The sequence below is a fragment of the Hypomesus transpacificus genome, unplaced genomic scaffold (assembly GCF_021917145.1).
Source record: "Hypomesus transpacificus isolate Combined female unplaced genomic scaffold, fHypTra1 scaffold_31, whole genome shotgun sequence".
NCBI lineage: Eukaryota > Metazoa > Chordata > Actinopteri > Osmeriformes > Osmeridae > Hypomesus > Hypomesus transpacificus.
Window position 1 is genome coordinate 3,386,430 of NW_025813837.1, and position 13,519 is coordinate 3,399,948.

Consider the following 13,519-nt stretch of genomic DNA (forward strand, 5'->3'; position numbering starts at 1 on the left):
ATGACCAAAACTGACTTCAAATGATTTTGATAATCATAAACCTTTCTCAAATGCAACCAACAGTGTCGTGAGGGATTATACAATTATTTTATGTTACACTGAGACATTCAAAGTTTATTATACTAAGATGTGTTAGTATTATCCTAGTATACAAAGATGTATACTGACATTATGCTGGCTTGAGGAATAGTAAGTTGTTGGAAGAAAAGTGGAATGACCACAAGGTGGAGCAAAGCTGCAGTCTGTCCAGTTCCACAGACCCCCAGACCCCCATACACAGCACCATCAAAGGAGTAGGTGGTTATGTAACTACAAACATGCTCTGTGAGGCAATAATGCTTTCGTAGTTTCAGGATCTGTGGCAATAAATGGTCTTTGTCAGATCCTTGGAATGCTGGTTTCTATTGTATCCTAGTTGAATCTCATATGTTAATGTATTCGTTAATTCAGCTTGCAGTATGTGAAATGTAACAGATGGAGTATAAACCGTGAGTGCCCCAGTCTACCCATACAGCAGTCGTTTGGCTAACCCATGTGATGCATGAGGTGACATCATCTAGTGAAACACAGCAAAACAGAATTTTAATATAGAACCAGTAAATGACATCATAATGACTCCAAGCAATTGTGACCACACACGGGGATAAACATTTTAACAATCCTATGAATCAGAATTGAGCTGGCATGCATGCTTATAATGTTCATGGCTGAGCAAGTCTTTTCTCCTCTCTACTAGAACTGTGTTGACAAACCCAGTGTAGAGGTTAGAGTTTCAGAACACTGGCAGCGGTAGAAAGCACAGCTTTAAAGGATTTTAGTCACTTTGGTAATTTGGTAATTACTACAAATAATCTCCCCCATTGTTCCCTAATTACAGAGAACATAACCCTTTCTTCCAACTTTTTATTAACAACCCATTGAAAGACATCCCAACCTGCAGAGACTCACCCCCCCCCCCCGGGGCGCAATCCGGACGCATGAAGTACCCCCTCAACCAGCACGTACACCCCCCCCCCCCCCACACCGAAAAGCTGTCATGACGCGCAATATGCACCTATCTCTAAAAGAAATGACCATTTCACAGTCTCTCGCTCTCTCGAAATACAAAATCCCCGATTTCCGGGAGACTTGGGATGTCTGCATTGATTCACCTGCACTTGCTATCTTTCTTCCTACCCAACTATCCAAACATAACAAGCAGAATGGCATAACAACAGTATCAGCCAGTACCAGCAGACCCAACAGAACCTAGAGACGCAACACACATCAAGAGATACATCCAGTATTTAAAGAGAGAAACATCTAGAAATGCAACATGTACATAGAGATCCATCCCTCCTTGGAAATGTAGCTCTGAAACTGAAATGGTGGCAAAGCTTACTAGTGGCAAAGGGACAAAACACGGAGAGGGTTCGATTTTAATTAAGAAATGGATCAATTTCTCTTTCCCTTGAAAGTTTTACACACTGGCACAATCCAATTTGTAAAGGATGTTATATAGCTCATAATGTCTGATAACTGCTCCAGAAAGGTCAAAGGTCACCCTGTCTCTGGCCACTGCTTTCATCCAGCTGATTAAAAACCTGCAGGTCTACAACTACGAATACATCTTATCTGAACCTCCATCCTACATGCGTGTCTGTTGCTTAGGATGAAAGCTAAAATACTACATTATTGAACCAGTGTGTTATCTACTCTTCATGTGTGCAAATGAATACTTACTAAACATATGCCATTCACAACTCCAACTAAAACCTAAATAACATAGATACTGTACTTAGAGTAGGTGAAAATAAGTATAATACCGTTGACCCAACAGTATAGGATCAATTGTTGACATTTAAACACTATTTGAGGTGACAGGCTAATTCTCAAACACTGGAAACAGCCCCTTTGAGTACACAGAGGACCTACACTGTAGTTTCAAGGTACAGCCCAGACACGCCAGGCCTCACAGTACAAAAGGGAAATGTCATATTTAAATTCAGCTCTCCTTATCTTCCAACACAGAGACGAGTCTTGCTTTGCATCAGACAAAGGGGATGGGGGGTGGGGGGAGAGAGAGGGGGGGCAGTGACGTCCAGATCTCAGAGCCGAGATATTTCAGGAACTGACCCACTTTAGCAACCCTGAGATGCTACATGCGCAGGTGTATCTGGGTGACTGTCACTGATACTTGGAAAATGACACAATAACAAGGACTAGGTAACAAAACTTTTGCTTGAAGAATGCTACAGTGAATTTAAAATGTAAACCTTTGATAGGGCACAGAAGTGAGAGGAGCTGGCACTTGCAACTGCTGCTCAGTTGGTGATAAGGTCTCCTGGAGAGTTTAGCTTGCAAGACGAAACTATCAAATCAAGGGTTAGTTTGGTTGACCGGCCAATAGTATAACCCCTGCACTTACTGTACATGACATTTCTATCTGAGCTGCATTTTGGAGTATAGATCTGACTAAGCTGTTCTAAGATAAACAATATCCATGAGTAGAAAGACCTCATTGATTCTTCTCAACTGAGGCACTGAGGATTAGTTGTCTGTCCAGCCTTGAATAATTGGTGTTTTTCAACATTGTGACATGAATGACCTCCCATTGACAAACACTAGTGTCAATCAATAGTTGAAACAAATGGTGAAAAGCTAACCCTAGTCATCTTCAAATACCTGATGATTATACATTAAACTGGACTGCAGTACTCTTGAGGGAAAGACAGTGGTTAGAGTGCGTGTTGAACACGGGTCACGTTCTACACATGGTCTAAGCCTACCGATGGTCTTTCTGGCAACTGATGAAGGATGACAGAGGGACGAGGCATGGATTTGATTAATCCCCTCTCTGGGATTCTTCTGCAAACTCAGGAGACTGGCAGGGAGGACCTTGAGTTTACTACTGCAAGTGCTGATGGGAAATGTTGTTTTCTACATTGGTCCTGAGGAAGATACCTCTGTGAGAGTTTTTTAGATCCTCTTCTGCTGCAGGTTTCATTCTGTGGTGTTCTGTGGTGTTCTGTGGTGTTCTGTGGTGTTCTGTGGTGTTCTGTGGTGTTCTGTGGTCTTGTGTGGTGTTCTGTGGTGTTCTGTGGTCTTGTGTGGTGTTCTGTGGTGTTCTGTGGTGTTCTGTGGTCTTCTCTGTGGTGTTCTGTGGTGTTCTGTGGTGTTCTGTGGTGTTCTGTGGTCTTCTCTGTGGTCTTCTGTGGTCGTCTCACTGTTCCAGTCGAGCTGTCCTGGGGTAGGCTCTCCCATGTCCCCATAAGGCCAGCATGGCATGTTGCAGCGATGTTCACAATCTCATACAATAGGTTCACTTCTCACAATGGCTTCTAACTTGTTCAGATTGTAAGTGTGCTCGAAATGTTTGTCCCTTTTCGCACATAGTCCACAGTGCTCTCATAAACTCGTGCATATTCACCTCATCTGCTGTGTGTGGAGTTTATGGTCTCCACAGAGGACTCCCATCAGCACTTCCCTTTGAAATCAGTTCAGGCTCTTCTGCTCCTACTCAGTACGGGTTACCATGGAGACTGCTCCCCACTGTCTCCTTTCCACGTTTGTTTATGAGTGTTATGTCGCTCGTTATGAAATGTATGTTTCTAACACTTCTGCAGGCTCTGTGCTGGCCTGTTCTTCTAATCCAGTTAGGATTTGCTCTTGTATGCAAATACTCCATACCAGTTAGATGACATCATTAATCAGCCCTGCATCAAGACTAACGCCCTTTCTGCCGTCACAGAATCATCAAAGGGATAAAAAAAACCTTAGTTTAATGTCTGACATAGTGAAAACTACAATATAAAAAAGGAGCTATACTTGAAGCTCATAAGCAACCCCCCCCCCCCCCCCACCTTTCACAGCTCCTAACTCTGAAGAAACCCAATCCTCTACTATAGTAAGTTAGTCCATAAACCAACCTGATCCTCCACGACTGTGCTCTAAGCCTGCCAAAGGATACTGCCAGGAGGGATGGGGAGGGGGGGATCCGAGGAGGCTTCCGCCCCCTGTTGATCTGTGTGGAGGCCGCCACCAAAACACTGCCCTGTGCTGTCCCTTAATCCTCCAAACCAGGGCCATGTGAGCCGGTTATCCTGCAGCAAGATGGCTGAACTCTCCTCTGGGCCTTAGAAGTGGATATGTAGACTTTTGAGGAGATGGAGTGGTTTAGTTTAATTTGTTGACAGTTGAATCTGGCTTTACAAGTGGAATTAGGAAAAGCCTGACTGGAGGTCCTGGAGTATTCTCCATGTACAGAGCCCTGTCTCTAGGCCAGACCCCAGAGTCTCTGTGTAAAGGCCCACAGGTTCAGGAATCTATATTTCATAATGATATTCCAGGATATGTAAGGACTGCTACATTCCGACACATACGTGTACTTAAGAGGTCTAAATATGGACATCTAAAATATTCAACATCAGAAGTCTTTGAATAACTCTGAGATTTCACAGTTGAGAGCTTTTCCCAACCTCAACCACTTTCATTTACCATGGCATCCCCTTCAAATGGATTTTCCTCTGCTACATTTTGCTATAGTCAGCTGGTTACAGAAGTCAAATGGATTTGACTGTCTGTGACAGACACAGTTAGCCTTTCAAATGCACTTCACTTCATGGAGTATCCTGTCACAAGGAGGAACGCCGAGGTGCCTTCTTCGACATGGGACCAGAGTCACAAAAACAGAAAGAGCTCTTCAGTATTTCAGCTTGATGGTACTGAGATAGCCACTGCAGCCCTGTTCAGTTTGACTGTGTAACTATGTGGTGTTTGGACTGATTGATCCCTTTCAAACAGGACCTCTAATCACCAGGATAACATCGATTTTCTCTCCTCGCATCCTCGGAGGGGCCCCATAACACCTGCTATCAGGCCGTTCAGGTCTGCTAACCACAGGCTGAAGAGAAGTGATGAAGGTGCCACTGCCAGCGGAGCAGGAGTGGGTGAGTCACACCTGCTCGGCTGCAGCTCTCTCTCTCTCCCCCCCCTGCCTGATATCCCGGGCGTCTCACCCAGCGCGCTGCGCTGTCGTTCTGAATCACGACCGATACACATGGTGCGCGGCAGATGGAGGAGGCGCGTTTGGCGATGCAGTTCTGCATTGCTGATTTTTCTTTTTTTTTACGATCCGGCAGGCAAGTATGACACGGCGGCAGATACCATCGCACGATGCCCTCTACTGAAACAGAGAAACCAGGGCCTGTCGCTGAGTAGAGTTACATTAGAGAACGAGGCCTCTATCAGTCCAATTCGCGCTGATCATCTCAGGTGGTGACCATTTGAAGGTGCGGGTGATTAGTGTGGATGGACGGGACACAGTGCTGGTTCCTGTCCTCTGCCTCTCTACACAGTTTCACTGCTGCGGTCACATGCTCTGGAAGCTCCCAGTGTATGTCTCCATCACCTGTTCACGGAGACACAGAGACAGACAGGGGGAGATCTGGGGCCAGGCGTGAGGGGGTGAGGGGGGGGGGCAGCCTGCCATTACCACCTGCTGAACAGAGGTCATTTTCCTCGGCTATCGAGGATCCACTTCACCAAAGCTATACCCAAACGGCACTGGTCTGAGGCTGGTATTTTGCCAGCAGAACTGCTGGTGAGCAAGATGAGACAGAGCGGCGTAGGAGGAAGGCCTGGTGATGAAGAGTGGGATGAGAGGGTGCAAGAACAGGAGGGGTTCGTTTAGGTGTGGATCAGGCTATAAACAGACTCAGCAAACAATGTCTTTTGTAGACAACATTGATACGATTAATCATTATTATTACCATTATACATCTCATAAATAAGTTAATGAAGGCAAACGTTACATCAATTACATGTCATTACAGAGAAATAGAGCAAGCCTGATGTCATACACAACCTCATTAAAAAACAATACTGTCTGCCACCATCAAGCCTAATAACGATCAAATCCCGTCTAAATCAAGAGTGAATATTTGGTAAAACTGTGTGCTAAACATTCAGCAGATTTAGAAGATCGTGTCTATATTACTCAGCTACTGTACGTTGGAAGCTGTCTCGTGAGAACGCGCAATGTGACCATCGCCTGCAGAATGAACGTTCACGCACGCGCGCATATATTATTGCTCGCCTACAAGCGCAGCGCAGGCTCAGACACACCCCCTTTTAATGCATCACGAGCGTCTCAGACGCTGCCTGTCGCGCGTTGAAAAACATAACGGACACCAGGATGACTTGATGTGTTAAAAAGCAGGGAACAGGTGCGGTGAACTCGCGCCTCATAGTATCATCGGATTGATCATGTAAACGACATGCGACCAAGTCACTGAAGACAAGGGTAAGGGTCACTTCCGTCGATGATGGCAATGATTTGTTTAAATCTAAAGTTAACTATTGGTGTTATGCACTGTACGGCATTAATTAGGCATATTTGAATGTGCGACTATCTCTATCAGTGATGTCATCTTGGCTCAAAGGCATCGGGTCAGATGCGAAGGATGTGATAGTAGGGCCGTGCCGCATTAATAAAATGGACAAAATGTACTAAATATTTATTCCCAGAGGTTAGTGATTGTTTTAAAAAAAAGAGTATACTATGTGAGGAAGTCTTCTTATATCTACGCATGTCCCTCAATTTTAGGTGAACACGACGGTGCAATGACGTTAGTTCATCGAATTGTTTACTTTTTGTACGGGGAGAAATCCTTCAATGGGTGACATTTCAAGTTTATTACCTTACTGGTAGGATTCATTTTGCATTTCTTGTGAACTCCGCAAGACGATTCAGAGACTGAGCAGTCGTCAAGCCCTCAGCCCGTGAAACTATTTCAGTGTTTAAGTGTGTGCTGTTTCCAAGCGACAGTGCTTGGGGCCAGTGGTATGTAGGGTAGGCCACTATTTACGAAATGATAGAGTGAAACGGACCCCAAGAAGCGCATCAGTTAAAGTATTTTACTTCTTGGTTCTGCTCCATGGACATATTGTCTTTCTGGGATATCAAAAGTGGTTAGGTTGCTATGAATGAGCATCTATCCTACTTGATTCTCTCACTACATTTCAATCTGGGGACTTTTTGTTGCCAAGGAAGCACAGCTCAGTTTTTACTGTCATTATTTCATGCCTCCCAGGCAGCATTCAACTAAATCAGCTCCTTTGTTTTGATTTGATTCGATTTTTACAGCATTTCCCTCTGTGTGTGGAGACCACCACTGTGACAGCACTAACAATTTCCCTGCTTTCTGAATGATACTGTGTGTTGATAATTAATTTCACCCTCCTTGCTATTTTCGTTAAGTGACTGACAATGATGACAGGTTGATTAGAGAATGTTCACGCTTCACTGACATTTTACAGGTGCACTCCAGTTAGACATCTGGACAGCAACCAAACGCAATTAAAATAAATCGTCTTAATTGATAGCATTACTCTTTTCACATCCGATTTGTTATTTGTTTATCTCTCAAAACAGTAGTAACCTAACCGCACACCCTGGTGACTAAGTGACTACGTTTAAGGTTGTGTTTTCCTACGAGAAGACTGAATTGTATATTTCTTGTTTGTACTCGCAGGCTGGGTAAGGCTGTGGGGGTGTGTTATGGAGCTAGGATGAGGGGAGATGGTGGTCAGTGCTCTCCTCTCAGGATGAACAGATGGTATCTCAGGGTCAGCTCATGGGTGACAGCCAACAAGAGAGCCTGTCTCTGGGCTTCTCTTTCACGGAATTAAGACCCCGGTCCGCGTGCTGGTTCTCTGACAAAAGTCCAAAGTCAAAAAACCGTTAGCCTTACCAACTATAAACCAGTAAATGTTTCCAGTGGTTTGAAAAGCCCTGTTTACACAGGCCTGTTGTGTATGGATGGGTCTTTCATTCGTCTGAAAAAGCTTTTTCCTCATTGTTGTCTTGTCTATGTGCAGCTATTATATTCATAAGGGAGGCTAACTTTCTACAGAAACATTTGTGTATATTGTAAGACACTGTTTTATGTGCTTTCAGTGCAAAGAATGGTTCAAGCTTGAATATGATCTCCATACATCAATTTGTGACATCCTGTGAATGGACACATTGAACTATAGGACAATCCAACTACTGATACATCTTCTTAAAGCTAGAATGGAGTTTTTTGTCCTAAATGTACAAATGTTTATAAAACAAGGCAGGGCCAGAAGCTCATTAAGTGTGTTCAGATTTGACATCAATTGCTTTTGCTCTTTGTAGACTTTTTTTTCCTTTGGGATGTCATTATCTTATGTATGCTTTTGCTGCTCCATGTTGGCGTGTGCAAAAGAAACCACTTCAATTCTGAGTATACGCAGTAATGTCTTCATTGAATGATCCAGAAAGTCTAATATCAGAGTGAAAACTCTAAAAAGTATATTCTTTTTTTTCTCCCCCTCAGGCGGTATTGATCTCGAATCAATCTGAATGGAGAAGGAGGACTTCCACTAAGATGACACGCACAGAAACCCCTGACATACTGGTGTCCACGCTGTATCAGGACTTCAAGCTCAACCCTATCACGGGGCACGCCATTTCTCTCAGCCCCTTCCCACAATGTGACTCACAAATGATCGACAAACCGGAAATTGTCAACAAAAGACACTGCCGTAGCTTTGACTACATCGAGTCACTGGACGACCCAGAGCCCTTTTCTGCCTCGATGGAGTACCCCTACAAGAGACCAGAGCATCAGCCAGTGAGTAAAGATGGGATCTGGAATGGCCTGGATCAGCCAGGACATCTCCGGTTCTCCTCCCCGGATCTGTTCAACACTAGACAACCCCCACACTACCCCAGCCGGGACAAAAACAGCCAGACCATCAGGACAGATTCGAAGAAGAGGACCAGGTCCAAAAGTGCTCCCAGGGTCAAGACCAGCCTCACCCCCGTGCCCATCACAGTCACCCCTCTAGCAGGTGGGAATGTGAGGGAGCCCCCCCAGGCTGCAGAGTCTCTGAGGGAAACGCATCCCTACTCCTCGAACCGGGCGTTTCTGAACGACGTCCACCCCATCAAGCTGCAGCCACACTCTCCCCTCTTTGTGTCGGACTGCTTTGAGGAGGGCAAGCACGAGAAGCCGGCCATCGCTCCTCACGTCAGGTGCCGGGTAGACATCAAGCCGGACGCCTCCGACCTGCAGCACGCGGCCAGACGGGCTCCCAGCCTGAGCTCGGAGCGGTCGTGGCAGAGATACTCCCAGGCCAGCGGGAGCAGGGGACTGTACGTCCCCCGCCACACCATCATCTCACCCACGCCAACACCAAGCGAATGCTACAGTGGAGATTTCCGACAGGGCTATCCCTACACCCCTTGCATCCCCCCCGGCTACATCCAGCCTCTAGACATGCACAGGGTCCCATCTCCCATAATGCCTAGAGAGTACCTGGGAAGGGAGCAGAGGGCGTACTCCAACCCTAACATACCCACCAAGTTCTTCTACACCGAGGACCCGGTTAGATACTCGACTTCGAGGCCGTACTACCAGGACGATCAGTCCAGCCTCACCAGCCAAGGCAGCACTCTGAACAGTCAGTATCAGCAGGATCCACGTTCTCGCTGGGCTCACACCCTCCCCGTCAGGCCCTATTACACGGAGCTCATGCCCAGCCGAGACCCCCCGCAGACCGTCTACAGCAGGCCGTACTCGGTAACCGAGCCAGGGGCATACTTTACTCCGGCGCCACAGGCTCGATCCTACTACGGGGAGGATCCACGAGCGTTTCCCTGCCAGCCTAACCCCTCCCGGATGTACTACGCCAGGCCTTTCAACCCTCCAGCTGAGCCCTATGTTCCCCTGAGGGCTTACAACACCGAGGGCCGCCGGCGCCCCCGCCTGTCCCAGGCATACACGGATGACTGGTATCGCTCCAGCATATCCGGGTACTCCAACCAGTCTTCTCAGTTTACACCCCCAAGAGTGAGGCAGGACCCTGTGATGGCCCCGTGGTATACAAATAGCTACGTGGAGCCAACACCACTGGGGGCAGAGGTGAGGAACCACTCCAAATCGTGGGATAATATCCTCTATCCCCGCCACGAAAGGGAGCAGGCGGTACAGCGAGGACGCAGCTACGAAAACCTGTTTTACCAGACGAGGAGGCACGCTATGCCCCCGACGGACACCACGCAGCCAGTCATAGTGAATCTGTCCAGTTCACCCAGGCGCTATGCTGCCTTGTCGCTCTCAGAGAACTCATTAGATAAAGGCCCACATAATCCTGGGAGGAACAGCAAGAGTGGGCTGTGGTTCGTGACCCCAGAGATCACCATAACAGACAATGACATCCGTGCAGGCAGCAATAAACAGAGAGACATGCGCTCCACCAGTTGGGATGCCCTGGATGGTAACACAGCACAAACCCCCGGAGCACCACGCCAGGAGTCACCGTCCGACTCGACAGAAACGACCAAAGACAGGAAACACAACAACTATTCCCTGCAGCAGAGTCTAGAGCAACTCGATGAGCTGCTGGCCGATCTCGTTATCGACTACAAACCCCCAGCGAACAGGAGGCCGAGTGAAGACCTGCTGGACCAACTGAAACAACTGATAAGCGAAGACAACGAAAAAGGAACAAGGGCTCCTCCGGGCCTGGAGAGTCAAGGACCTCCAAGCATCACCAAACCCAGCCCCTGCATGGTTAAGGACCCAGACAGTGGCTGCGATGCTTTGCAGAAGAGTACAGAGGAGTGTTCTCCGGACCACAGCACAGACGACGATGACACCATGGTCTGTGCCAACAGGAAGTGCAAGCGGACGGAGACTCTGTTCAACGCCTGCCTGTACTTCAAATCCTGTCATAGCTGCTACACGTTCTACTGTTCCCGCAACTGTCGCCGAGACGACTGGGACTCCCACAAAGGAAATTGTCTGTACGGACGCATTAGCAGCGTATGCAGGCATATCCTCAAGTACTGCAGGGAGAATGCAGAGATCCACAAAGCCTTCTCCCGCGTGGCTAAAGCAGGCTACCTGTCCAGGGGGAGAGGAGTCCTCTTCCTGGGTTTCGCTAACCCGGGTACGGCTGACAACTTCCTGCAGGTCGGACTGCAGAGCCTCCTGATGTCGCCCACGTACTTGTCCCTGAGAGAGCTGGATGGCTTCAAGGACAACCTGGGGAACTACTGTAAGGAGTTGCAGCAGGCCGGGAAGGAATATGACCCCGATGAATGTTTCCTATTGAATGTGTCCATCGCTGTTGGTGAACTAGTGCCTAACAGACCCTCTCCAAGAGTACAAGCACCGACAGTCCGAAAATATGCAAAGGTCTCCCTGGCGTCGTCCAGCCCGGACAAAAAGGTCGTCAAGAAAGAGAGTGACCTGGAAACTCTCATTCTCACCCCTCCTCCGGGCACACCCGATATCGACAAAGAGGGAGAGGAGGGGAGGAAGGCCAGAGAGATATGCTTTATCAATATCCAACGTGAGCTCAAGACCAGGGGAGTCTTCCTGCGCCACGAGTATCCGAAGATCTACCATCAGCTGTGTGAGTTTGTCGAGAGCAACAAGAGGTTCACCCCCACGACCATCTACCCCCTCGACAAGAGGACGGGGAAACAGTTCATGTGCATGATCATGGCTGCGTCAGAGCCCAGAACACTGGACTGGGTGGGAACACCTCATCTCCTCGATGACATCATATAGTTAGTGAGAGCGCATATCAGCTGATGTCATCTACACAGAGCAGTGCGTATACTGTAGTCTGTATAGAGCATTGAGAGAGATAGGAAAATCAGTGATTCCACTACAAAGGTTTGCACATTAATCACTTGGACTTAGATCAACTTTAGGAAGGCTAGAAACATAGTGCAGAAAAGGATTGACTGGCTATTAAGATAAATCTATCTCAGCAATGTGTTTTCTCCGTACACTCAAAATAAATGAAATGTAACATCTTTTTTATTTATTTTCGCCCAGTTTTTACCTCTACTCTCATGTTTTTGATCTGCATGTAGACAGGGCACAATTAGAAAATAATCACCCATTGTATCATTGTTAGAGTGAAAAGGTATGGTCCAGTATTTTCTGTGCAGACAGTGTGTGGTATATTGTACACAAATAAACAGTGGAACATAACCCTGCCTGTACATAGACAACAGATACTTTGTCATGCCTAATACTTTTAAAGTCAATGACATGAAAGCTTTAGTTGTCTCCTAATGCGTTACCGATTCTTTATCTTGACACGTGTCAGTGTTTGTGATATTTTTGGACAGTACTAACAACATATTTTTGTTGTACGTTTATTTTCTGATTGTTGTAGTCAAAAAATATATGTATATATTTAACCTCCCTTCATATCCTGGTTGTTTATTTAGTTATAGGAAATTGCAAACTCTTTCATCACTTTATTAATATTCAAATCATTCTACTCTTTAACATGCTTTGTTTGAAGTGGCCTTCAGTAGAAAATGCATTTGACAGAAAGCAATGTGTGGATTTGTCTGGCGTAAATCTTGAGTATGAATTGTTTGTCTGTATTGTAAATAGACAAGTATTTTGCTTAAAGCATGTTATTTATATTCAGGTATTTTAATATTGATTATGCCGTGATCCAACCAAAATTATGGTACAAATATTATTATAATAATTATGTTTAATTTTGTGCCAGGGAAATGAACCAATGCATAGGATGACTATTATTATTTTGATTTTGATTGTCAGTAAAAACACAATTTATGATAGAGATCAAGTATTTCATACCTGACAATATATAAAGCATATATATACTGTTTATGCAATAAAATTGATAAAAGAGCAACCTTATAATCTAAACAGCTACATTTTACTAATGATAAATCACATGATTTCTTGAAATCTTGAGCTGCAAAAAATGTCTTATTGCACTAAAACACGAGTTATACAGAATAAGAATGTTTCCCTAATGCATCTACAGTACTTAAACAAGCATGGTATGTTTTCATTAACAACATAATGAAACTAAGGTTGCTCTTTTAAGTCATGATTGTTTCCTTGTGAAGAAAAAGTCTCACAGTTTTCTATTTTGTGGTGTTTATATAACCCATATATAATAAACAGAATAAAGACTGACCTGTGTGTTCTGATCTTCTTACAAAGATAGTAAATACTTTTAGATGAATGGATGGAATACTTTCAGTCAGGCTTCATGGAAATTGATTGTTTTGGGGAATCTGCTGTGGGGAAAAACTCGTAAATGATCATTGTAATTGATAAACGTTTTAACAAATACTTAGGTATGAAATGTATGAAACTAAGCGATTACATTTACTTGTAGTAACTAATCCCTCAATACTAAATGGGCCTACTGGTAAGACAATAAATCTCAAATTGCCAATAGGCTACAACTACAGTAATGAATGTACCCTCTTTGACAGCATTGCAAACACAAATAAATACATAAATAAAATACCCGACAATAATAACTCACTATGGAGACAATACAAGTTCAGGCATTTGCATGGTATGCAATAAACCACCATTAGAACCAACATAATGTGCTAACGATGCAATATGCTGTCATGTAAATGTGATATGTCCTTTTCCATGAGAGTTTTCCAATCTGAGCTCCAAAAAATTCCAAACTCGAAATAAAA

At 45.3% G+C, this 13,519-nt stretch overlaps 1 protein-coding gene across 1 annotated transcript; it reads left to right on the plus strand.

Moving 5' to 3' along the window:
* The first annotated feature begins 6,176 nt into the window (after positions 1-6,176).
* unm_hu7912 (un-named hu7912) lies at positions 6,177-12,805 on the plus strand. Its single transcript, XM_047015904.1, has 2 exons — positions 6,177-6,283; positions 8,343-12,805. The coding sequence occupies exon 2, from the start codon at positions 8,394-8,396 to the stop codon at positions 11,586-11,588; it is 3,195 nt and encodes a 1,064-aa protein (XP_046871860.1). The 5' UTR covers positions 6,177-6,283; positions 8,343-8,393; the 3' UTR covers positions 11,589-12,805.
* Positions 12,806-13,519: the final 714 nt, after the last annotated feature.